Raw genomic sequence first — 23,404 nt, forward strand, 5'->3', positions numbered from 1 at the left:
CAAGTACTTGGGAGGCTGAGGCAAGAGAATTGCTTGAAGCCAGGAGGCAGAGGTTGCAGTAAGCCGAGATCATGCCACTGCACTCTAGCCTGGGTAACAGAGCAAGACTCTATCTCGGGGGAAAAAAATATTATTTAATATTAATATAAAATTAGTGTTTTATATTAGTAGTATAATACTGTTTTTGACTAGTGTTAAAATGACATATCTTTCTGTACCCTTTTGCTTTTAATCTAGATATCATGGTATTCATTTATTTTTTAATTTGTAAAAATAGAGATGGGGTTTCGCCCTGTTGTCCAGGCTGGTCCTGAATTCCTGGGCTCAAGCCACCTGCCCACCTCAGCCTCCCAAAATGCTGGGATTATAGGTGTGAGCCACGATACTTGGCCATATCATTATATTTTCAAATGGTTTCTTGTTTTTTCGTTTTTCTTTTAAATGTAATCTGACAGTGTCTTTTAATTAATGTGTTTTGGACCATTTACATTTAATATGATTGATAATGATTGGATTTAGGTTTCCTTTTTATTGTTTTCTGATTATCTCTTTTTTGGGGGGTTTCTTCTGTTTCTTTTTTCTGCCTGCTTTTGGATTAATTGAATATTTTTTAGTGTTATGTTTTATTAATTGGCTTTTGGTTATATCTGTGCTATGTTTTTGCTGTAGGAATTACAAAATATATACCAAACCTACCTACTTAGAGTTAGCATTTTACCTCTAAATAAAATGTAAAAGTATTGCAAACATACAGATTTCTTTATTCTAGACCCCTCCCTTATAATTGTATATATGTGTGTGTGTGTATGTGTGTATATATCTATATACACTTTCAATGTATGTAGATATATAGATATGTATCTGTAGTTTCAATGTATATTATATCTACATGCATACACTGTATATGTATGTAGACATATATCTACATACATTGAAAGATATATATCTACATATATATACAGTGCATGTATGATACCTTTGGCTACTACATCCTTCTTAAATTTACTATTGCCACTCATGACCTGATTTCCTTGACCAGTTATTCCTCCTTCAGACATCCCTCTTACATGTGATAGTCCTCAGCATTTAGTTTCCCCAACTTTCCCCTAATTATCAGTTGACTCAATTACCACCAAAATATCAATGACTTTTTTGAGACAGAGTCTCACTCTGTCACCAGGCTGGAGTGCAGTGGCACGATCTTGGCTCACTGCAACCTCTGCCTCCCGAGTCCAAGTGATTCTCCTGCCTCAGCCTCCCGGGTAGCTGGGACTACAGGTGTGTGCCAACACACCCAGCTAATTTTTGTATTTTTAGTAGAGACGGGGTTTCACCATGTTGGCCAGGATGGTTTCAGTCTCTTGACCTTGTGATCTGCCTGCCTCAGCCTCCCAAAGTGCTGAGATTACAGGCATGAGCCACCGTGCCCGGCCAAAATATCAATGACTTCTAGATCCATTTTCCTACCTTATCCTCTCTTCTAAACTCCAGATATGTATTTCCAACTGCCTGTGCTGTCCGCCATAAACTCCACATTGTAGGAAATAGAAAGGAGTTATAAAAGTTTAGCTTCAAAGCAAAATTTAAAAACTCATAAATGAAACAAAATTTTGTGATGATAAAGGCTATGGTCCACAGTGAAGATATGAAAGTAATGAACCTTTCTATAAAATATGTATGTGATAGAGCCGGTCCCCAACTTTAAGCCTTTCAGTGATTCAAGTAACTACAGAACATCGTTAAAGTACTGAGAGAAATGTCAATCCAGAATTCTATATCCAGCAAAAATACCCTTCAACAATTAAGGCAAAAAGAAAAAGAAAAAAGACATTTCGGATGAAGAAAATCTAAGAGAATGTGTTGGCAGAAGTTCTGCTCTAAAATAAAAGTAAAAGAAGGTCTTTAGGCCAAAGGAAAATTATACCAGTGATAATACTAGAACTTCAGAGACAAAGAAAGAGCAGCAGAAATGGTATCTGGGAAAATTTAAAAGCGCAAACGGTTGTTTCTCCTCTTAAGCTCTTTAAAATATGTGTAGTGGTTGAAAGCAAAAGTTAAAACACTGGTGAGACTTTCAATGTATGTAGATATACGTATATATAGATACATATATCTATATACATGTAGAGGTAATAATGGTAGCTATTTTATGGAGCTGATCTGAGGATAAAATGATATAATGCATTTTAAAGTGCTTAGCACAATGCCAAATAGAAAGCACTTTATAGGCCAGGCATGGTGGCTCATGCCTGTAATCCCAGCACTTTGGGAGGCCTAGGCAGGTGGATCACTTGAGGTCAGGAATTTGAGACCAGCCTGGCCAATGTGGTGAGACCCCATCTCTACTAAAAATATAAAAATTAGCCAGGTGTGGTGGTGGGCTCCTGTAATCCCAGCTGCTTGAAGTGAGGCAGGCAAGTGGCTTGAACCTGGGAGGTGTAGGTTGCAGTGAGCCAAGATTGCACCACTGTACTCCAGCCTGGTCGACAGAGCAAGACTCCACCTCAAAAAAAAAAAAAATAAATAAGGGGACAATGTTACACTTCTTCCTTCTAGAAACATACATTTTATAGAGAGTTGTTTTTTGAAGTCTAGAAGTCTGAAAACAGGAGTCAACTCTGAAAAATCTACAATGGTTTCTGGGATTTAATCTTGGCATACCTTTACCCCTGCATCTCTCCCCTCGGCAGGTAGTTTTGTTTATGGGTGTCATTGGTTGAACAAATACTTGTTTTAGTTGCTACAATAAATAAAACATGATCTGTGCTCTAAAGGAGTCAACAAATGAGCTAGGGGAGCATGAATAATTGCCTGTAATATAATTGTGCTCATGCTGTCATGGAGGACCGTACAAAGTGTCAGAAGCACAGCACCAGGAGGCACAGCAAAGAGGTGACATTTGAGCCCGGCCTTAAAGACTGTCTAGGATTTCTCAGAATTTCAGCAAAGTAAGGCAATTTCTGTTTAAAATATATAGGCGGAGTTTTTATTAAAAATACGAGAAATTAAATAACAGATTATGACCACAATGCAGATTTAAAAACCAAGGTATGATGAGTGCCATTGACCAGTTCATCCAGACAGTTCAGAGAAGAGAACATCCATGTAGGTCCTTCTTGTATTACAGAATACAAAGGAGCGGAAAATTTTGCCTCAGTAACTGCCAGGTCATTCTAATTAAAGTACCTATACATTGTAATAGGTAATTCCTCCATTAAGGTAACAGCCAATCAGGTGGTACAGAGTCTGTGTCATTCAGTCAAGAAATTCACTCCCTTAACCCAGACTGTGCTGGAAATTCGTTGACAAATTTTGTCCTTTGGTTCTCCATTTTTCTTCAGAATTCAGGCAGACCACTTGACTTCCTTAGCATTTTCTTTTGTGGGCATATATTAATATCTTTGGTTAAGCTTCAGCTTCCGTTTGCATCAATCCTGTTGTAATCGTGCCTCCTGAGGCATCTTTTTGCTTCCCTTGCATGAGTTTCCAAAATCCTACTTTCTGCTTGGTAAGGGGAGTATCCATTTTCTTTAAAGCAGTGGTTTTCAAACTTGCCTGCACATCAGAATTATTTGGGGAGAAGGATAAAAATACAGATCACTGAGCTTCACCTGGGATTCTGTAAATTTGGGTTGCATTTGGGATTACCTTAAACAATTTTCCAGATGATTTTTGCTGCACCTCCACTTCAGTTTTAGGAAGGACTGTTTCAAGGCAGCCTTTCAAACTTTAATGACCATAGAAATCACCTGAAGATGGTGAGAAACTGCAGATCCTAATTTAGTAGGCCTGGGTTTAGGCCTGAGATTCTGAAATTCTCTGAAACGTGATAATAGCAAATCGCTTGTTGAGTAGCAAGGTTGTTTTTTGTCGTTTGTTTTTTTCTTTTTTTTCCAATATCTTCATGACATTCAATGAGTAGCAAAATTTGAAGATAACTTCTGGAATTTCATCTAATGTGTATTAATTTTTACTCATCTGGATCTTAGGGGAAATAACCTATCAGGTTATAGGGAGGTGTTTCTCAAAGTATGGTTCCCCAAACAGCACAATCTGGGAATTGTTAGAAATGCAAGTTCTCAGCTGGGCACTGTGGCTTATGCCTGTAATCCTAGCACTTTGGGAGGCTGAGGCGGGTGGATCACCTGAGGTCAGGAGTTTGAGACCAGCCTGGCTAACATGGTGAGACCCCGTCTCTACTAAAAATACAAAAAAAATTAGCTGGGCGTGGTGGTGGTACTTTTTAAATTTTTTTAGAGACAGAGTATCCCTGTGTTGCCCAGGCTGGTCTCTAAATCCTGACCTCAAGCAATCCTCCTGCCTCAGCCTCTTAAGTAGCTAGGTACAAGCCACCATGCCCAGCTATATTTACTTGTTTTTGAGACAGAGTCTCCGTTGCCTAGGCTGGAGGGCAGTGGTGCGATCTTGGCTCACTGCAACCTCCGCCTCCCGGGTTCACGCGATTCTCCTGCCTCAGCCTCCTGAGTAGCTGGGACTACAGGCATGCACCACCATGCCTGGCTAATTTTTGTATTTTAGTAGAGATGGAGTTTCACCATGTTGGCCAGACTGGTCTCGAACTCCTGACCTCAAATGATCCACCCGCCTTCACCTCCCAAAGTGCTGAGACTACAGGTGTGGGCCACCACGCCTGACCATATATTTACCTTTATGTGAATTTAAAATGTGTGGGTGTGACCAAGTCTTCTGCCGGCTGTTATATAAAGGAGACTTTATCATCATCATGCTCATCATCAGTCACAAACTGCCTGTTTGGAACTCCCTTCAGTTCTCAGAGGATGGAAACATTCTTTAAGCGGCCTTGTAGAAATCCTATTCCATATTAACATGACAACCAATTTTACTTTCCCAGAGCCACAGAATGATATCTCATTGTATGCCTTAATTCAATCACCTTTCCATTTTCAAGGACCAATTTCAATTCCTGATTGGCTACTTAATCTGACTGCTTCCTGCTAATCTTGCTGCCTGTTGTCTATATTCCATTCCTCATTGAATTAACCTTGATCAAATCTGAGAACTCTGCTTAGTAATGACTCCAGGTATACTATACCCACTTTTGTAGCTTATTCAACACCCTCTTCAATCCTGGTTCTACTTCCTGTGACTGAAATGATTACCTGTGAGATATTATTTAACTTTTGGACTATGATGTGTTTCTAACCTGTGACCATTTCACATAGCCACTCAAATATGGTAAAGGTACGGTAAACATGATGAAACAGTTACTTGGTATCATTTTGTAAGTAATGAGTTTTTAGTGCGCTTTGGACCTTGAGACCACTTCATAAGCTTTAGATTTTGAGAATTTCACAGCATAAAGCTCATCGCTGATGCAGTGATGGAGGAAATGTTCTACAAGTTAATAGATGAATGAGAGGAAAGAGCATTCATATTAGATTTATTTACTTACTGAACTCAGAGCCTTGGATTACTACTTGACCCCCACTGTTATCTAGTTTAAGGGTCCTTTTTTTTTTCTTTTTTGTTTTTTTGAGACGGAGTTTCACTCTTGTTCCCCAGGCTGGAGTGCAATGGCCCGGTCTCCGCTCACTGCAATCTCCACCTCCCAGATTCTCCTGTCTCAGCCTCCCAAGTAGCTGGGATTACAAGTACCCACCACCACGCCCGGCTAGTTTTTGTATTTTTAATAGAGACAGGGTTTCACCATATTGGTCAGGCTGGTCTCGAACTCCCAACCTCAGGCAGTCTGCCCACCTCAGCCTCCCAAAGTGCTGGGATTACAGGCATGAGCCACTGCTCCTGGCCTTAAGTGTTCTTTTCTACTTTAGCACATACACCTAGTTCCTGTATTTTTTGCTTTTTATAAATACAGAAAAGAGAATAATGTTTTAAAATCAAGGAAAGGCCTAAGGCACCTGTGAGGGTTTTTTGTTTTTGTTTTTGTTTCAGTGAAATGAAGGGAAATGGTTGCCAGCAAGAACTGTGGCAAGGTTATCCAAGGCGACAACTGTCTGTACCACCCAGGGGCTCAGAGTCCTTCTGAAGTTTCCTAGATGTCCCGAAAGGCTTCACTGTGACTCATGATACAGGCTGGTCTCCGCGGTAGCACTCAACATTTAAAAATTAGCCTTCATTGCCGGGTGTGGTGGCTCACGCCTGTAATCCCTGCACTTTGGGAGGCTGAGGTGGGCGGATCCTGATGTCAGGAGATGGAGATCATCCTGGCTAACACGGTGAAACCCCGTCTCTACTAAAAATACAAAAAATTAGCCGGCAGTGGTCGGGGGCACCTGTAGTCCCAGCTACTCAGGAGGCTGAGGCAGGAGAATGGCATGAACCCGGGAGGCAGAGCTTGCAGTGAGCTGAGATCCTGCGACTGCACTCCAGCCTGGGCGACAGAGGGAGACTCCGTCTCCAAAAAAAAAGAAAAAAAAATTAGTCTTCATTTCTCCTTCCCGACAAGCGTTTCTCTTTCTCTTCAGTGGGAAAAAGTAATTTCATTTTTTACTTGCTCGTTTTATTCATTCACTCAATCAACAGATCATCTATCCTGTATTATATGCCAAGAACTGTGCTTGGTTCTGGGAATGAAAAAAGAATAAGATATGTTTTCCTCTGGCACTTATGGAGCTTATAAACCAGTGACAGAGGAAGGTGCATAAACAAATCAACAAAGAATTAACTTTACTATTAATTCTTGTTAATTTCTAATACAATAAATTTGACTTTATTTGTATCATTTGAGTTTCATGAATATAATCATATACTACACTTACAAAATGAAATAGACATATAAGAAAGAACTGGTGATATAAGAAATTCACAGAAATGTGTAAAATATTCAAGAATTAACACTCGGTAGATATTTGCATTCTCAAAGAAGCTTATAAATGCAGATGAACCTCTAGTTGTTTTAGTTGCTTGTAAAATGTATAGAGGTATGTGTATTTCCTCTTTAAACGGGGGTTAGTAACTTGGGGTGGGGGATGGGTGGGTTCCTCTTATCTATTCTTCAGGTCATGTTCTTAAGAAGGAGCTACTGAATGGGAAGACTGAAACAATTTCTTTTCTTTGCACAGTTGGTATTGATAAATCTCAGGTGTATCCAAAATAAAATCTCTGGCAGGCTGTGATATTTATGGGTCTATCTGTTGTGACTTTAGGTTCCTCTTGGCACCAGACATAAGGCAGTTCCACATCAGGCCCTTGCCTGAAACAGGTCCTGATGCCAAGAACTGGTGAATTACTACTTTGGTTTCAATGGATGGTCAGAAAGGATCATCAGGATAAAGTTTGTAGATTTTCTCTCACTAACCACGCTGTCCTCTCAACATTGAAATTCTAGACTTTAGACAGAGGTATTGAACTGGGTTACAGGGAGGGGATGTGAGAGGCCTCCTGCCATTGAGGATAAGTGGACGTGTCTGAATTGGCCTGCTACCTAAAATTAATAACCTCAATCACTTGGATGGTGGTGTCCATAATTTTCTCCACTGTTTGTGTGGCATAGAATAAAAAAATGGGCCGGGCGCGGTGGCTCACGCTTGTAATCCCAGCACTTTGGGAGGCCGAGGCGGGCGGATCACGAGGTCAGGAGATCGAGACCACAGTGAAACCCCGTCTCTACTAAAAAATACAAAAAATTAGCCGGGCGTGGTGGCGGGCGCCTGTAGTCCCAGCTACTGGGAGAGGCTGAGGCAGGAGAATGGCGTGAACCCGGGAGGCGGAGCTTGCAGTGAGCTGAGATTGCGCCACTGCACTCCAGCCTGGGCGACAGAGCGAGACTCCGTCTCAAAAAAAAAAAAAAAAAAAAAACGGTTGTATCTAGTAATTCATTTGCAAATCTTACTTGATTTTGAAGCCATAGAACACCTCAACTGTCCGGGCGTGGTGGCTCACGCCTGTAATCCCAGCACTTTGGGAGGTCCAGATGGATGGATCACAAGGTCAGGAGTTCGAGACCAGCCTGGCCAATATGGTGAAATTCCGATTGTACTAAAAAAAAAATACAAAAAAAACAAAAACAACAACAAAAAAACACCTCAACTGTTAGCTTGAATGACTGGAATTTAGTTTTTATTTCTCAGAACAAAACAGTTTGAAGCCTAATTAACATCCTTGGAAGGAACTTACACTAAAACTCCTAACAGCCTCTGTTTACTGACCTTGAAGAAAGGGAAAATGAAGAGACCATGGTGCCACTTCCGAAGCAAAGCCTGAAGTTCTGTGCTTTAGCAGTGGTGTTGCCATCCTATGATTGCAGGAGTCTGGCCTTGGCTTGGTGGAGGAGCCTGTGGATAAGGTGGAGGAAGGTCTGTTTTCATTGGGGGTGGAGGAAGGTAAGGAGTTGAAATGGGAAGGATCTCCTTTTTTTTTGCTGTCTAAAACTCGTCTTTTCAGACACATATCAAGCCCTTCCCTCTCTGAGCTACTGAAGTCCTGGGCAGGACTTCAGTATATGTCTTACAATATAGACTTTTACCTTAGGCAATACCTGACAGAGCCTTTAAATAAATAAATAAATTAAATAAATTGATTTATTGATTAGTTAATAAATTAATTGATGTATTAATTTAGTTAATTAATTGATTTATTAATTTATTTTGAGACAGTCTTGCTCTGTCACCAGGCTGGAGTGCAGTGGCGTGATCTTGGCTCACTGCAATCTCCCCCTTCCGGGTTCAAGTCATTCTCCTGCCTCAGCCTCCCGAGTAGCTGGGATTACAGGCGCCCACCACCACGCCCAGCTAATTTTTGTATTTTTAGTAGAGACGGGGTTTCACCATGTTGGCCAGGATGGTCTTGATCTCCTGACCTCGTGATCTGCCTGCCTCGGCCTTCCAAAGTGCTGGGATTACAGGTGTGAGCCATCCCGCCCGGCCAGAACCTTTAAATGTAAAATTGTACAGTGTACTTCCTGCCAAGAAGCTTAGGAGGAAGAAGGAAGTAATGTTTTTCCAGTTTTCGGTTAAGAACTTGCTTTGTATTAAAATAGTCCTTCAAATATGTATCTCTTATAGCCTTCAGTTATCCCAACAAAATTATCTAAAGATTTATCTATGTATTATTATTATTTTTTAGAGACAGGGTCTTGCTCTGTTGCCCAGGCTAGAGTGCAGTAGCATGATCATAGCTCACTGTAACCTCAAACTGCTGGGCTCAAGGGATCCTCCCACCTCAGCCTCCTGAGTAGCCAGGACTACAGGCATGCACCACCACATGTGGCCACCATACCTGGCTAATCTTTATAGTTTTAGTAGAGATGGGGTTTCACTGTGTTGGTCAGGCCGGTCTCAAACTCCTGACCTCGGGATTCACCTGCCTCGGCATCCAAAAGTGCTGGGATTACAGGCATGAGCAACTGCACCCGGCCCATTCAGCCTTTTTTTTACTCATAGAAGGGCTTCAGTGGAAAAAGAGTCTACTATAGATACCTAGAAAGGGTACTCAATTGATATTGACGTTGAGATTTTTTTCTAGTATTCATGGCTCTCAGGCTTAGGGTTTGAAGTCAGAGGCAGGGCTATAGGCTAATGGAGGGGAGTAGGCTTTCATGGATGATGCCCAGGGAGGAGCCAGATCATCTGTACCAAACCTTTTTTGTTTTTTTGAGACCGTCTCGCTCTGTCGCCCAGGCTGGAGTGCACTGATGTGATCTTGGCTCACTGCAACCTCCACCTCCCAGGTTCAAGCAGTTCACCTGCCTCCTGCCCACCACCACACTCAGCCAATTTTTAATTTTTAAAAAATTTTTTAGTAGAGACAGGGTTTCGCCATGTTGCTCAGGCTGGTCTCAAACTCCTGACTTCAAGTGATCTGCCCATCTTGGCCTCTCAAAGTACTGGGATTACAGATGTGAGCCACTGTGCCCGGCCTCATTTTGAAAATAGTCTCACTCTGTCACCCAGGCTGGAGTGCAGTGGAATGATCGCGGCTCACTGCAACCTCCGCTTCCTGGTTCAAGCTGTTCTTGTGCCTCAGACTCCCAGGTAGCTAGCTGGGATTACAGGTATGTGCCACCACACTCAGCTGATTTTTGTATTTTTAAGAGAGATGGGGTTTCACCACGTTGGCTAGGCTGTTCTTGAACTCCTGGCCTCAACCTGCCTTGGCCTCCTAAAGTGCTGGGATTACAGGCATGGGCCACTGTGTCCAGCCAACAAAACTTTTTTTCGGTGAGTGATTCCAGCCCTTGATGCATAGGAGGGTGGGGTCCGTAGGAGTGTAGCCTTAACTGATGAATTTGAAATCTCTGGGTGATGTGAGATATGTGCCAGGTTCTTGGCTTGTGTCTCCCTCTAGTACTTCAGGAACTTCCCAACTAGATGGAGGCAGTAAAAATGGGCCCTGCCAGGATGTACCTAGAACAGAGACATTCAACCCTACCCTTGTGCTGTCTGCCTTTCATCACGAAGATTATGAGCTAAGATTCGTGGATGCATTTTTATTTTTTAACCAACATGTAGCAATTATCACTCAGATAAGCATGTTAAATCCATTTGTTTTGGTTAGATTTAAGACCATTGTCATTCCTATGAAAAGGAAGATAGCCCAGATTGCTATTCAGAAGGCTTTGTCAGATGCATTCCAGAAACTGTTGATTGTGGTTCTAGGTAAAACTTTCTTAATCGTCGTTGAAGTACTTCAGTTTCAATGAGCAAATAAACTCATTTTGAAAAGTTAATTGTATAAAAATATCGATATCTAAAACACTCCCTAGTATGCTGCCATTTGCTAAATTCTTTCACAGCGACAGGCTCAAATTTGTTCTTTGTGACATTTGTAGAAAAAATGACAGCAAATACTGTCCCTAGTTTATAGATATAAAAGGACTTGCCTCAGGTCACACAGAAAATGTTTCAGGCAGGTCTTCTTTAATTGCATGCCTGTCATACAAAATAGTGATTATAAGCCCTGGACACATGGATTTGAGTCCTAACTCTGTCTCTTAGATTTTTGTATGCAGTTTTAGTCTTATAGCCAGAGAGATTTGATGATATTTAATATCTCTAAGCTGCAATCTTTATCTGCAAACTGGGGTTAGTAATCCCATCAACCTTATGGCAGATATCGTAAGAAAAAATGAGATGACAAGTGTAAAAACTCAGAACTATACTTACAAGGTAAGCAGACAAAATATGCTATTGTTGTCGTTGTTTTCTCTCTGAATAAATAAACTCTCTGCTGAAGAATTTATTAGATTATGTTTCTCGAATTGAGAATTCAGTTCCAGCTCTCATTTCTGGCACTGACATATTGGCCAAATATGATTCTTATATAATAATCAGCTGCTTTGCTGTGAGCCTTGGAAGTGGTCATCCTATTGAATGGCATTGCTTGTATTCCCTGTTCAGTTCTACAGTGGCGCAAATGTCATAGCCTGTGCCCAAAGGAAACCTGGTGTTTAGCAAAGAGTCCCTGAACAGAGTTGCCCTTCTGCTTCACCTCCCTGAAGGCTTAGAGACTGAGAGATTCTAATTAAGTTACTACAGACCTTTATTTGCTTGTAAGAGGTGGCCCTGATTGCTCTCAGCTTTCCAACCTGGGCACCCCTTCTAGTGAAAGTCTTACTTCCTTGGTCATCAACTGTCAAGTCTGAGTAACGACATTTAATAACCAAGCTAAATGTGTGGGTTGTCTACCCCTCCCTAGTATGCAAGGGTATCCCTTGCACACACTCAAAACTTCTTGGACCAAAAGCCTTATAGCTGTAGTTTGCCTTGAAGGAAATTGTATTGTCTGTAGAGTATGTGGGCCATTTTCTGCCCATAAAATGTTCAAATGTTTTCTCTCTCTAAAGCTTTGTTCATTGTATCTGGTGGAATTTTGGTTCTCAGGGAGTAGACACCTAGCCGTGCTTCTAATGTGAAGTGTCTCCTAGCCCAGTGGTCTCTATTTTGGATTCGAACTTACTTCGACCCCCCACCTGGTGCCTTACTATTTAATCATATTATGATTGAACATTTTTATTTCCACATTTTTTATTTCTTATGTTATTATTCCTTAGTTCCTATCTGTAAGATCATAAAGTCCTTTGAACCAAACACAGTCAACATTTCATACATATGTTAAAAACTGAGCTGTGGGCCGGGCGCGGTGGCTCACGCCTGTAATCCCAGCACTTTGGGAGGCCGAGGCGGGCGGATCGGCGGATCACGAGGTCAGGAGATCAAGACCATCCTGGCTAACACAGTGAAACCCCATCTCTACTAAAAATACAAAAAATTAGCCGGGCGAGATGGCGGGTGCCTGTAGTCCCAGCTACTCGGGAGGCTGAGGCAGGAGAACGGCGTGAACCCTGGGGGGCGGAGCCTGCAGTGAGCCGAGATTGCGCCACTGCACTCCAGCCTGGGCGACAGCGAGACTCTGCCTCAAAAAAAAAAAAAAAAAAAAAAAAAAAAAAAAAAAAAAAAAAAAAAAACTGAGCTGTGAAACCAGACATGATGACTCACGCTTGAAATCTCAGCACTTTGGGAGGCCAAGACAGAAGGATCACTTCAAGCCAGGAGTTCGAGACCAGCCTGGAAAACAAAGCGGGACCATGTCTCTAAAAAAGAGAATTAGCTGGGCACAGTGGTGTAGTGCCTGCTACTCTGGAGGCTGAAGCAGGAGGATGACTTGAGCCCAGGAATTCCAGGCTACAGTGAGCTATGATAGTGCCACTGTACTCCGGCCTGGGTGACAGAGTGAGACTCTGTCTCAAAAAAAAAGAAAAAAGAAAACAAAAATCGAAGTATATGATGAGGAGATGAGGAAACTTCCAGGAAAATGCTTATTTTCTGCTATTAGAAACCAAAAGAATGTCTCATTGTGGGTTGCTACCATTATATGCAGGAAGTTTTAGAATGAAAAAGATTCTGAATTGATCCTTGCTAACTTTATTTCAGAAAGTGGTAAAATAGCTGTGGAGTACAGACCCTGTGAAGAGATTGTAGATGTCAGATGGGAAGAAGAACTACACGGTTTAATTCAAGTATGTGGAGATAAAAACTCAAAGGTAACAGGGCCGGGTGCGGTGGCTCACACTTGTAATGCCAGTGCTTTGGGAGGCCGAGGTGGGTGGATCACCTGAGGTCAGGAGTTCAAGATCAGACTGACCAACATGGAGAAATGGTGGCGCATGCCTGTAATCCCAGCTACTCAGGAGGCTGAGGCAGGAGAATCGCTTGAACCCGGGAGGCGGAGGTTCCAGTGAGCCGAGATCATACCATTGCACTCCAGCCTGGGCAACAAGAGAGAAACTCCACCTCAAAAAACAAACAGGCCGGGCGCTGTGGCTCACACCTGTAATCCCAGCACTTTAGGAGGCCGAGGTGGGCGGATCATGAGGTCAGGAGTTCAAGACCAGCCTGGCCAATATGGTGAAACCCTGTCTCTACTAAAAATACAAAAATTAGCTGGGTGTGGTGGCGGGCACCTGTAATCCCAGCTACTTGGGAAGCTGAGGCATGAAAACCGCTTGAACCCAGGAGGCGGAGGTTGCAGTGAGCCGAGATCATGCCACTGCATTCCAGCCTGGATGACAGAGCAAGACACTCTCTAGAGGAAAAAAAAGAAAAAAAGAAAAACAACTCAAGGGTCGGATAACATGGCCAATGTAACCATAATTCAAAACAAGCAGCAGAATTTGGAGGATAATTTGTTTCATTCTCAGGAAAACGTGAAACTCTGAAACTGCTTTTTGAGTGCAAGGTATTTCTGGGGCTTTTCCTAAAGTCTTGACCCTTGGCTCTGACCCCTTATTTGAAGTTTGGAGAGCAGAACTGAGGACTGGATTACTACAGTTGTGGACACAGGAGAGGGGTTAGTCTCCCCCCGCTCCAGGAGTAAGGGATGCTGGGCTGCTTGAACACAGGCCTTTTTAGAACTCCCTTCAAACAGGATCCCAGAGATGTGGGGAGAAGGTAACTGGCCTTAAGAATGATTGCGCTACAGCTTTCAAAAACTATAATGCCTTTCAAATATGGCTTATTGCTTGGATCTCAATATCTCCCATGTATCTTGGGTGGAATATTTTGCTGAAGATTTTTCTGTCAATCATTTACAATCATGTGCTACAAAATGAGGTTTGGGTCAACAATAGACCGCATATATGATGGTGGTTCCGTGAGAGTATAGTGGAGCTATCCCTATATAGGTATACCATTTTTATCTTTTTTTTTTTTTTTTTTTTAGATGGAGTCTCACTCTGTTCACTCTGTTGCCCAGGCTGGAGTGCAGTGGTGCAATCTCAGCTCACTGCAACCTCCACCTCCCGGGTTCAAGTGATTCTCCTTCCTCAGCCTCCTGAGTAGCTGGGATTATAGGCACGCGCCACCACACTCAGCTAATTTTTGTATTTTTAGTAGAGACTGGTCTTTGCCATGTTGGCCAGGCTGGTCTCAAACTCCTGACCTCAGGTGATCTACCCACCTCGGCGTCCCAAAGTGCTGGGATTACAGGCATGAGCCACTGCACCCGGGCCCCATTTTTATCTTTTACACAGTATTTTAACTATATATTTTCCATGTTTACATACACAAATACCTGCCATTGTGTGACAGCTGCCTTTAGTATTCAGTACAGTAACATACAGTACAGGTTTGTAGCCTAGGAGTCCTAGGCCATACCGTGTATCCTAGGTGTGCTGTAGGCTATACCACCTAGGTTTGTGGAAGTATACGCTATGATGTTAGCACAATGGTGAAATCACCTGATGACACATTTCTCAAGCTCCTCACATGGCAAGAAATGCATGACTGCACATGAAAGCTCTTAAATAGGGATTAAGTTTCTAAATTAATCTCAAAACAGTCATTATTTACCATTTATGGAATTTTTTTTTAAAAAAAGGAGCAAAACTGTCATTTCAGTGGGAACTTAACTTGGGGCTACAGTGTTTTATTTAACTTTTACCCCAAAGTTGCAAAGTGTTTTGAAATTTTTCCCTGTTAAATAATTATTTTAATTCAATTTAAATAAATCCCACCAAGGAAACTTCAAGCTTTAAGAAGTCTAGCTTCCTGTGAAATGTGAGGGGAAGTCAGCACTCATTTCAGAAATCTGATTATAACAATGGATCCATCCCTAAATGAGGTGAATCTTGGAATCTCTTCAATTTTATTTTATTTTATTTTTTTGAGATGGAGTTTCTCTCTAGAGACGGAGTTTCACCGTGTTGGTCAGGCTGGTCTCGAACTTCTGACTTCAGTGATTCCCCCACCTCGGCCTCCCAAAGTTCTGGGATTATGGGTGTGAGCCGCCACACCCAGCCCCCCTTCAATTTTAAAGCCATCACTATGCACCCTATGCCTATGCTAGGCACTGGAATAAGATGAAGCACCTTCTTGGAGTTTACATGCTGGTAATTATGCCAGACAGTAATAAAATAGGTAAGAATGGCTGTGGGGGAAGTCAGCTGGGTTCTAGTTACAGTCGCATTTCAGGAAATTATTTAACATGCTGACTTTAACAACCTAAGCCTCTTCTCTCCATGTGTGCACACAGGGTAGATCTCTGAAGGGTGGTGCTGTAACTTAATGGCTGTGTTGAGTCAAGGCAGGATGACAGTTCAGCCTCCTCCCAGGCTAGTGCAAAGGGCTCTTCACTCGGATTAAAACCTTCTCTCCCAGACCGAATTGCCAACTCCCAACACCCCTCCTACAGAAAATTTGGAGTCCTTGCTTATTCCCTGGCAGCCCCTACCTAATAGGGTGGTGAATTAATTATCAAACATGGAACAGTTTAGCGAAAATGGCAACACTTTGGAATAAATGACTGTAATGTGCATCCTGCCTGCCAACCTAACTGGCACCCATTTTGCAGGTCAGTTGCTCTCCCTGGAAGGAAGAGTATTCTCGGATTTCACCTTGAAGGAGGAAGGCTGCCAGAACTGGACTAGCACTTCTGAATATCCTGAGGCGAGGTCCCGTGACTTCCTTGGGAAGCTCTGCCGCGCCCCCACCCCACCCTACCCCACCCTACCCCACCACAGCAGGCACTGGGGTCCTGGGACCACCAGGGTCTGAGGCCCAAATCCTTCCTCACTAAGGGGAGGGGAGAGGTGTTCCGGCAGGGCGGGGTCGGAAGGCGGGATCCCGCTTGGGCAGGATTGTGACATAAGAGTGCCCTGGTGACATGGAGCAGATCTGGATCCAAGCCTAATAAAGGTGGCATAAATAAAGGTGTCATAAAGACAGGGCGGGGCTCACACTTGTAAGGGGCATGAGCGTCTCCGGGCTGCCAGAATGGCTCCCGCTCAGTGTGCAGCACTAGCGTGTATCATGTCCCGGCTGCGTGTCTGGGGCCCATGGCCCCTCCTTATGTGGCAACTATTGTGGCCACTAGTCAAAGAGGCTCAGCCTCTGGAGTGGGTCAAGGACCCGCTCCAGCTGACCTCTAACCCCCTGGGGCCTCCTGAGCCCTGGTCTTCCCACTCCTCCCATCTCCCATGGGAATCTCCCCATGCGCCTACTCTCCCGGCAGACCCTGGGGACTTTGATTACCTGGGGCTCTCTGCTTCCTCAGAGATGTCAGCCCCACCCCAGGAATCGACTGAAAATTTGGTTCCATTCCTGGACACAGGTTCAGCTGGAGAGCTGCCCCTGGGGCCAGAGCCATTCTCCGCTGCACAGCAGGATTTAAACGACAAGCTGACTCCGCAAGAAGGGCTCCCAGAGGTAGGTCCACTGCTAGATGGGGATCAGAGCCAGACCCTAGTTCAGCTTCCTCGCCTCAAAAGTAAGGTTCAAACTGCAGATCTAGATCAGGCTGCACATCATCAGGCAGATGAAATACTTGCTCCGCCGGGCGCGGTGGCTCACGCTTGTAATCCCAGCACTTTGGGAGGCCGAGGCGGGCGGATCACGAGGTCAGGAGATCGAGACCACGGTGAAACCCCGTCTCTACCAAAAATACAAAAAATTAGCCGGGCGTGGTGGCGGGCGCCTGTAGTCCCAGCTACTCGGAGAGGCTGAGGCAGGAGAATGGCGTGAGCCCGGGAGGCGGAGGTTGCAGTGAGCCGAGATCGTGCCACTGCACTCCAGCCTGGGCGACAGAGCGAGACTCCGTCTCAAAAAAAAAAAAAAAAAAAAAAAAAAAGAAATACTTGCTCCGCTAGACAGTAAGGTTTCAAAACTAACCAAATTTATTGTTTCGCCCAAGAACCTGAAGAAAGATCTAGCTCAGCGTTGGAGCCTTGCTGAGATTGTTGAGATTACACGTCAATTATCATTATCCACACCTCGGAGTCAGAAACAGACTTTGCAGGATGAATATTTGAATATGGATACACTGTATCCCGGCAGCCTGCCTCCAGAACTCCGGGTGAAGTCAGATGAGCCTCCAGGGCCCTCTGAGCAAGTTGGACCTTCTAAATTCCATCTAGAGCCCGAAACTCAAAATCCAGAGACCCTTGAAGACATCCAGTCCTCTTCAGTCCAGCAAGAAGCCCCAGCACAGCTTCCACAGCTCCCTGAGGAGGAAGAACCTTCTTCAACCCAGCAGGAGGCCCCAGCTCTGTCTCCAGAGTCCTCTATGGAGATTCTAACTCTACCGAATCATGAGGTGACAGTTCAACCTCCAGGTGAGGATCAAGCTCATTATAACTTGCCCAACATTACAGTTCAACCTGCAGATGTGGAGGTTACCATAACTTCAGAGCCCACCAATGACACAGAATCTTCCCAAGCCCAGCAAGAGGCCCCAATTCAGTTTCCAGAGGAGGTGGAACCTTCTGCAACCCAACAGGAGGCGCCAATTGAGCCTCCAGTTCCTGCTATGGAGCGTGAACTTTCCATCAGTGAGCAGGAGCAGCCAGCTCAGCCTTCTGAGTCTTCTGGGGAGGTCGAATCTTCTCCGACCCAGCAGGAGACCCCAGGTCAGCCTCCAGAACATCATGAAGTCACAGTTTCACCTCCAGGTTACCATCAAACTCGGCATTCAGATTCGCCCAATGTCTCTGTTAAGCCTCCAGACGTGCAGCTCACCATAGCAGCAGAGCCTAGTGCAGAGGTGGGAACTCCTCTAGTCCACCAGGAGGCTACAGCTCAGCTCTCAGGGTCAGGTAATGATGTAGAACCTCCCGCCATCCAGCACAGGGGCCCACCTCTGCCTCCAGAGTCATTGGAAGAGGCTGGATCTTTCACAATTCAACAGGAGACTTCATTTCACTCGCTGGAACCTATTAATAATGAGAACCTCTCTCCAACCCAGCAGGAGGCTGCAGGTGAGCATCCACAGACCGCTGAGGAGGGTGAGTCTTTCCTAACCCTTCAGGAGGCCCCAGCTCAGACTCCAGAGTTCCCTAATCTAATTGTAGCTCAACCTCCAGAGCATTCACACCTGACTCAAGCCGCAGTTCAACCTTTAGATCTGGGGTTTACCATCACTCCAGAATCCACGACAGAGGTTGAACTTTCTCCAACCATGAAGGAGACCCCAACTCAGCCTCCTAGGAAAGTTGTACTCCAACTTCGAGTATATCAAGAGGTAACAAATCCAACACCAGGTCAGGATCAAGCTCAGCATCCAGTGTCACCCAGCGTTACAGTTCAACCTTTGGACCTGGGACTTACCATCCCTCCAGAATCCACTACAGAGGTTGGACATTCTACACCCCTGAAGAGGACTATAGTTTCTCCAGAGCACCCTAAGGTGACTCTTCCACATCCAGACCAGGTTCAGACTCAGCATTCACACCTGACTCAAGCCACAGTTCAACCTCTGGACCTGGAGCTTACCATAACTACAAAACCTCCTACAGAGGTTAAACCATCTCCAACCATGGAGGAGACCTCAACTCAGCCTCCAGACCCAGGGCTTGCCATAACTCCAGAGCCCACTACAGAGATTGGACATTCTACAGCCCTGGAGAAGACTACAGCTCCTCATCCGGATCAGGTTCAGACTCTGCATCGAAAACTGACTGAAGTCACAGGTCCACCTACTGAGCTAGAACCTACTCAGGATTCATTGGTGCAGTCTGAAAGTTACGCCCAAAATAAGGCTTTAACTGCACCAGAGGAACAGAAGGCCTCCACAAGCACCAACATATGTGAGCTCTGTACCTGCGAAAATAAGATGCTGTCATGTATTGATCTCAACCCAGAGCAGAGGCTCCGCCAAGTGCCTGTGCCAGAGCCCAACACCTACAATGGCATCTTCACCATCTTGTAAGAATCACCTTTCCTCAATTGTCCTCTGTGTCCTGCCTGACATGGCAGCCTTTTCCTGGAGGCCTTCCTGGGCCTTCTTTATCTCCCCAAGCCATACGGACAACTGACTTTCTGCTTTCACCTTTGCTTGTCAACTCTCCCTTCTCCTCATTCTCCTTTAATGTTAGGCCCCTTCTCCAGTCTTTTACTTGTACTCTAGTCTTTTACTCGTTTTCGTATCCATTTTTATTTAGCTCCATCACATCATTGCTTAACTGCTGCTCTCCTCCCATTTTCGCTTCACCCTCTTTACACCAGCCTGTCCGTCTCCCGATCTCAGTGATGGTGCTCTAAGTGGTTAAGAGTTGATTCCGGAGCCAGGCTGCCTGGGTTTGAACCCAGGTCTATTTATTAGCTTGGTGACCCAGAGCAAGTTATTCTGCTCTGTGACTCAATTTCCTCACCTTTAAACTGTGGATTATGCTAGTTAGCATTTCATAGGATTGTTGTGAAATTAAGGTGAGTGAATATATGAAACACTTCATCAGTGCCTAGCATATGTAGGAGTGTTGGCTGTTCACATGATTACTCAGTCCTTTAGTTTTGTCCAGAACTCATCTTTGTCCCTGGCTTTCTATATGTAGAAGTTGTTTTGTGTCAAACCCAGGGCCAAGTATGCTACTGTCTCCAGAACATGAAAAGGATAGGAGGGAAGAGGCTGGGTGCAGTGGCTCATGCCTGTAATCCCAGCACTTTGGGAGGCCGAGGCGGGCGGATCATGAGGTCAGGAGATCGAGACCATCCTGGCTAACATGGTGAAACCCCGTCTCTACTAAAAATACAAAAAGAAATTAGCTGGGTGTGGTGGCGGATGCCTGGAGTCCCAGCTAGTCGGGAGGCTGAGGCAGGAGACTGGCGTGAACCTGGGAGGCAGAGCTTGCAGTGAGCCAAGATTGCGCCACTGCACTCCAGCCTGGGCAACAGAGCAAGACTCCTTCTCAAAAAAAAAAAAAAAAAATGATAGGAGAGAAGAAAGAGAATAGGCATAAAAAAGGAGGTATATATAATTAAGTACTGAAAGATAATGCAGACCATTGGTGCTAGAAGTTGCCAGAATCTGTGATCCTTAAGGTGTGGAGATGCTACATGGGTAAGCTAAAACTTTACTTGGGTCTTAAAGAGTAGCTATAATTTGTTAAATAGAAAAAAAATGGGAGTACAGTCTAGGCAAACGCATGGCTACCGATATGGTTGGAATTTAGTAGACCAATGTGGCTACAAAGAATTAGGTGAGGGAGCAATGAAGATACGATTCTGTAAAACCTTGATTATCAGCTATAGGAGTTTGAAAGTTACACAATGAGGTATGGAAAGCCATTGAAAGTTTCCAAGCAAGAGAGATTAAATGATTAAAACAGGAAGATTATTTTATTTTATTTTATTTTTTTGCATTATGTGCAAGTGTAGACATGCAGAGGATTATTTTAGAATCCAATGTAAAGTGCCCAAAAGGAAAAGCGTAATTCAGGGAGACAAAATAGAAAGGTCTAGCAAAATCTAGGAGTGAAGTGTGAAGGGGCCAAATCAGATCAGTTGTAATAGGAGTGGAAAGAAAAAGCCTAGGATGTTTCAACAGAGGGCACTGGGCCAAAGCTTTGGTGTCACCTGGCATAGGGTTTCTTTCTTCTCATTTGTTGATAATGATAAGCTTTTGCCCATATTTCTGTGGAATTATTTACCATTTTGGTACTGATTTGTAGGAGTCTGTTTAGACACATAAGTGCTTTTATATAAAATACTTACATTCAAAGTAATTAACTGGCATCATCTGTCCAAGAGATGGGATGGATAGGAAGTTAAGCTTCCGGGAGATGCCTCATCATTTGTGCCAGTGGCCCTGCATAATTTCTTGATGAATTGTGCAAACTGGGAAGCTGATAGCTCTGGAAATGAGAAAGCAGGTGTTATTTTCTGTTTCTGAATATCCCCAACAAGGTTGCAATGATTCCTTTACTTATCGTGTTCATTGTTTTCCTACCTATTCAAGGATATAAACTGTGTTTCTTCACAGAAATTTCCAAGGAAACTATATTTCTTACATTGATGGAAATGTATGGAAAGCATACAGTTGGACCGAGAAACTGTGAGTATATTCTCTCCAAATATGACAAAAGGCTAACTGCATTGTAAGATCCTTCTTGGTCCAGAATTTTAGGTCGGTACCTCTGAGGAAAGATATTTCTCCTCCATACCCCAAATCAACCACTGTTGATTGCAATCGTATGGTTATTTTAAAATTAAATTTGGTAGGCTCTCTTTAAAATAAGAGGCAATTTAAATTTATTTTTTATCATACAAATAATACATGGTTATATTCGTTTTTGTTCTCTCTTTCTTTTTTTTTTCCAGAGACAGGGTCTTACTTTGTCCTCTGGGCTGCAGTGCAGTGGCACAATCACAGCTCACTGCAGCCTTCACCTCCCAGGCACAAGTGATCCTCTCATCTCAGCCTCCCAAGTAGCTGGGACCACAGGTGCATGCCACCGCGCCCACCTAATTTCGTATTTTTTGTAGAGACAGGGTCTTCCTATGCTGCTTAGGCTGGTCTTGAACTCCTGGGCTCAAGTGATCCTCCCACCTTGGCCTCTTGAAGTGCTCATATTACAGGCATGAGCCACCACTCGCAGCCCATGATTCTATTTTTAATGTACAAAAATGCAGTAACAGATATAACAAAAACCCTCCTTGTGCCCTACTCCTTCATCCCTGAAGTAATCCTACTCTGCATTTAGTATACATGCTTCCAGACTTTTCCCTATTTACCTACATACATATTTACATAAAGCAAAATAGATTTGTTTTGTGGTTTTTAAAATTTTTTCTTTACATAAATGGTAACATCTTGCAACTTGATTCTTTCACTTCATGATATGCCTTAGATTTCTTTCCTTCCCAGTACTTAGAGGGTCACCCCATTCATTTAAACTCCTGCACAATCCATAGTATCGATGCATCACAGTTTATTTAATAATTCCCCCATTGATGAATGTTTAGATTATGCTTAGTTTTCTTGTTACATGCATTGCTGCAATGAAATCCCTGTACGTGCTTCTTTGTGAACATGGGCAAGTATTCCTGTAGCATAGATACCTAGAAATGGAATTGTTGGGGTGAAGACTATGTAGATATAAAATTTTAATTACCTTCAAAAATGTTGTGCCAACTTACTCGACTGTCAGCAGAATATGACAGCATTCATTTCCCAACACCTTTTCACCACTGGGTATTCTCCAACTTTTTGCTGAAGTTATGAATGAATAAAAGGGATTCCATCTAAATTTGAATTTTTCTGATTACTCATGAATTTAATTAAATATCTTTATATGTTTATTGAACATTTGTGTTTCTTCTCTGAGTTTTCTGGCCTTTGTTCATTTTCCTGTTGAATTGTTTTATCATTTTCTTCCTGATTTATAGAAGGAATTGGTTTAGACACATAAGTGATTTTGGAAAAAATGCTTATATTCAAAGTAACTGACATTTTTCACAACAGTTTGTGTGTCACATCATTAGTTCAATGTATATAGACAAGTCATGATGAGTTTAAATTAAAAATAAAACATATGCTAGGCGCGGTGGCTCACACCTTTAATCCCAGCACCTTGGGAGGTAGGCTGATCACCTGAGATCAGGAGTTTGAGACCAGCCTGGCCGATAGGGTGAAACCCCGTCTCTACTAAAAATACAAAAAGCAGCCAGGCATGGTGGTGGGTGCCTGTAATCCCATCTACTTGGGAAGCTGAAGCAGGAGAATTGCTTTATTTATTTTTTCAGATGGAATTTTGTTCTTGTTGCCCAGGCTGGAGTGCAATGGTGTGATCTTGGCTCACTGCAACCTCCACCTCCAGGGTTCAAGCGATTCTCCTGCCTCAGCCTCCCGGGTAGCTGGAATTAACAGGTGCCCTCCATCACACCCAGCTAATTTTTATATTTTTAGTAGAGACAGAGTTTCACCATGTTGGCCAGGCTGGTCTCAAACTCATGACCTTAGGTGATTCACCCACCTTGGCTTTACAGAGTGCTGGGATTACAGGCATCAGCCACCACGCCAGGCCAGAACTACATTTTAAAAACAAGAAAATTATTACAAAGGTCAGGATAGTGGTTACCTATTAGGGTTAGAGAGAGGGATATGATTGGAAAGGGGCACACTGGGGCTTCTGGCATGCTAGCAATGATCTTTTGTAACGATGTTTACATGGGTATCTGCTTCATAATTATTAAAC

At 43.5% G+C, this 23,404-nt stretch overlaps 2 protein-coding genes and 1 long non-coding RNA gene across 7 annotated transcripts in view; 2 read left to right on the top strand and 1 right to left on the bottom strand.

The window, feature by feature from the left end:
- The window catches only part of LOC116475010 (nucleosome-remodeling factor subunit BPTF-like), a 35,918-nt gene extending 19,305 nt beyond the window's left edge, over nt 1-16,613 (top strand). Inside the window, exons 2-4 of the mRNA XM_032163977.2 lie at nt 12,873-12,982; nt 15,790-15,889; nt 16,549-16,613. Coding sequence (XP_032019868.1) covers nt 12,873-12,982; nt 15,790-15,837 — 158 coding nt within the window. The 3' untranslated portion in view covers nt 15,838-15,889; nt 16,549-16,613. The remainder of the gene's footprint in view (nt 1-12,872; nt 12,983-15,789; nt 15,890-16,548) is intronic.
- Nucleotides 2,245-23,404, bottom strand: part of LOC116475011 (uncharacterized) — a 57,636-nt gene continuing 36,476 nt past the window's right edge. For all 4 annotated transcript variants that reach the window (XR_004249800.2, XR_004249799.2, XR_009215417.1 and 1 more), the window contains 3 exons: nt 20,922-21,061; nt 8,151-8,276; nt 2,245-3,555 (listed from right to left, as the gene is read on the bottom strand). This is a non-coding gene — a long non-coding RNA (uncharacterized LOC116475011). The remainder of the gene's footprint in view (nt 3,556-8,150; nt 8,277-20,921; nt 21,062-23,404) is intronic.
- The window catches only part of LOC116475009 (leucine-rich repeat-containing protein 37A2-like), a 44,328-nt gene continuing 37,135 nt past the window's right edge, over nt 16,212-23,404 (top strand). For both annotated transcript variants that reach the window (XM_032163975.2, XM_058446069.1), the window contains exons 1-3: nt 16,212-16,643; nt 17,128-19,136; nt 21,190-21,261. In XM_032163975.2, the coding sequence (XP_032019866.1) occupies nt 16,212-16,643; nt 17,128-19,136; nt 21,190-21,261 (2,513 nt within the window). The remainder of the gene's footprint in view (nt 16,644-17,127; nt 19,137-21,189; nt 21,262-23,404) is intronic.

Source organism: Hylobates moloch, unplaced genomic scaffold, assembly GCF_009828535.3.
Source record: "Hylobates moloch isolate HMO894 unplaced genomic scaffold, HMol_V3 SCAFFOLD_10, whole genome shotgun sequence".
Classification (NCBI taxonomy): Eukaryota; Metazoa; Chordata; class Mammalia; order Primates; family Hylobatidae; genus Hylobates; species Hylobates moloch.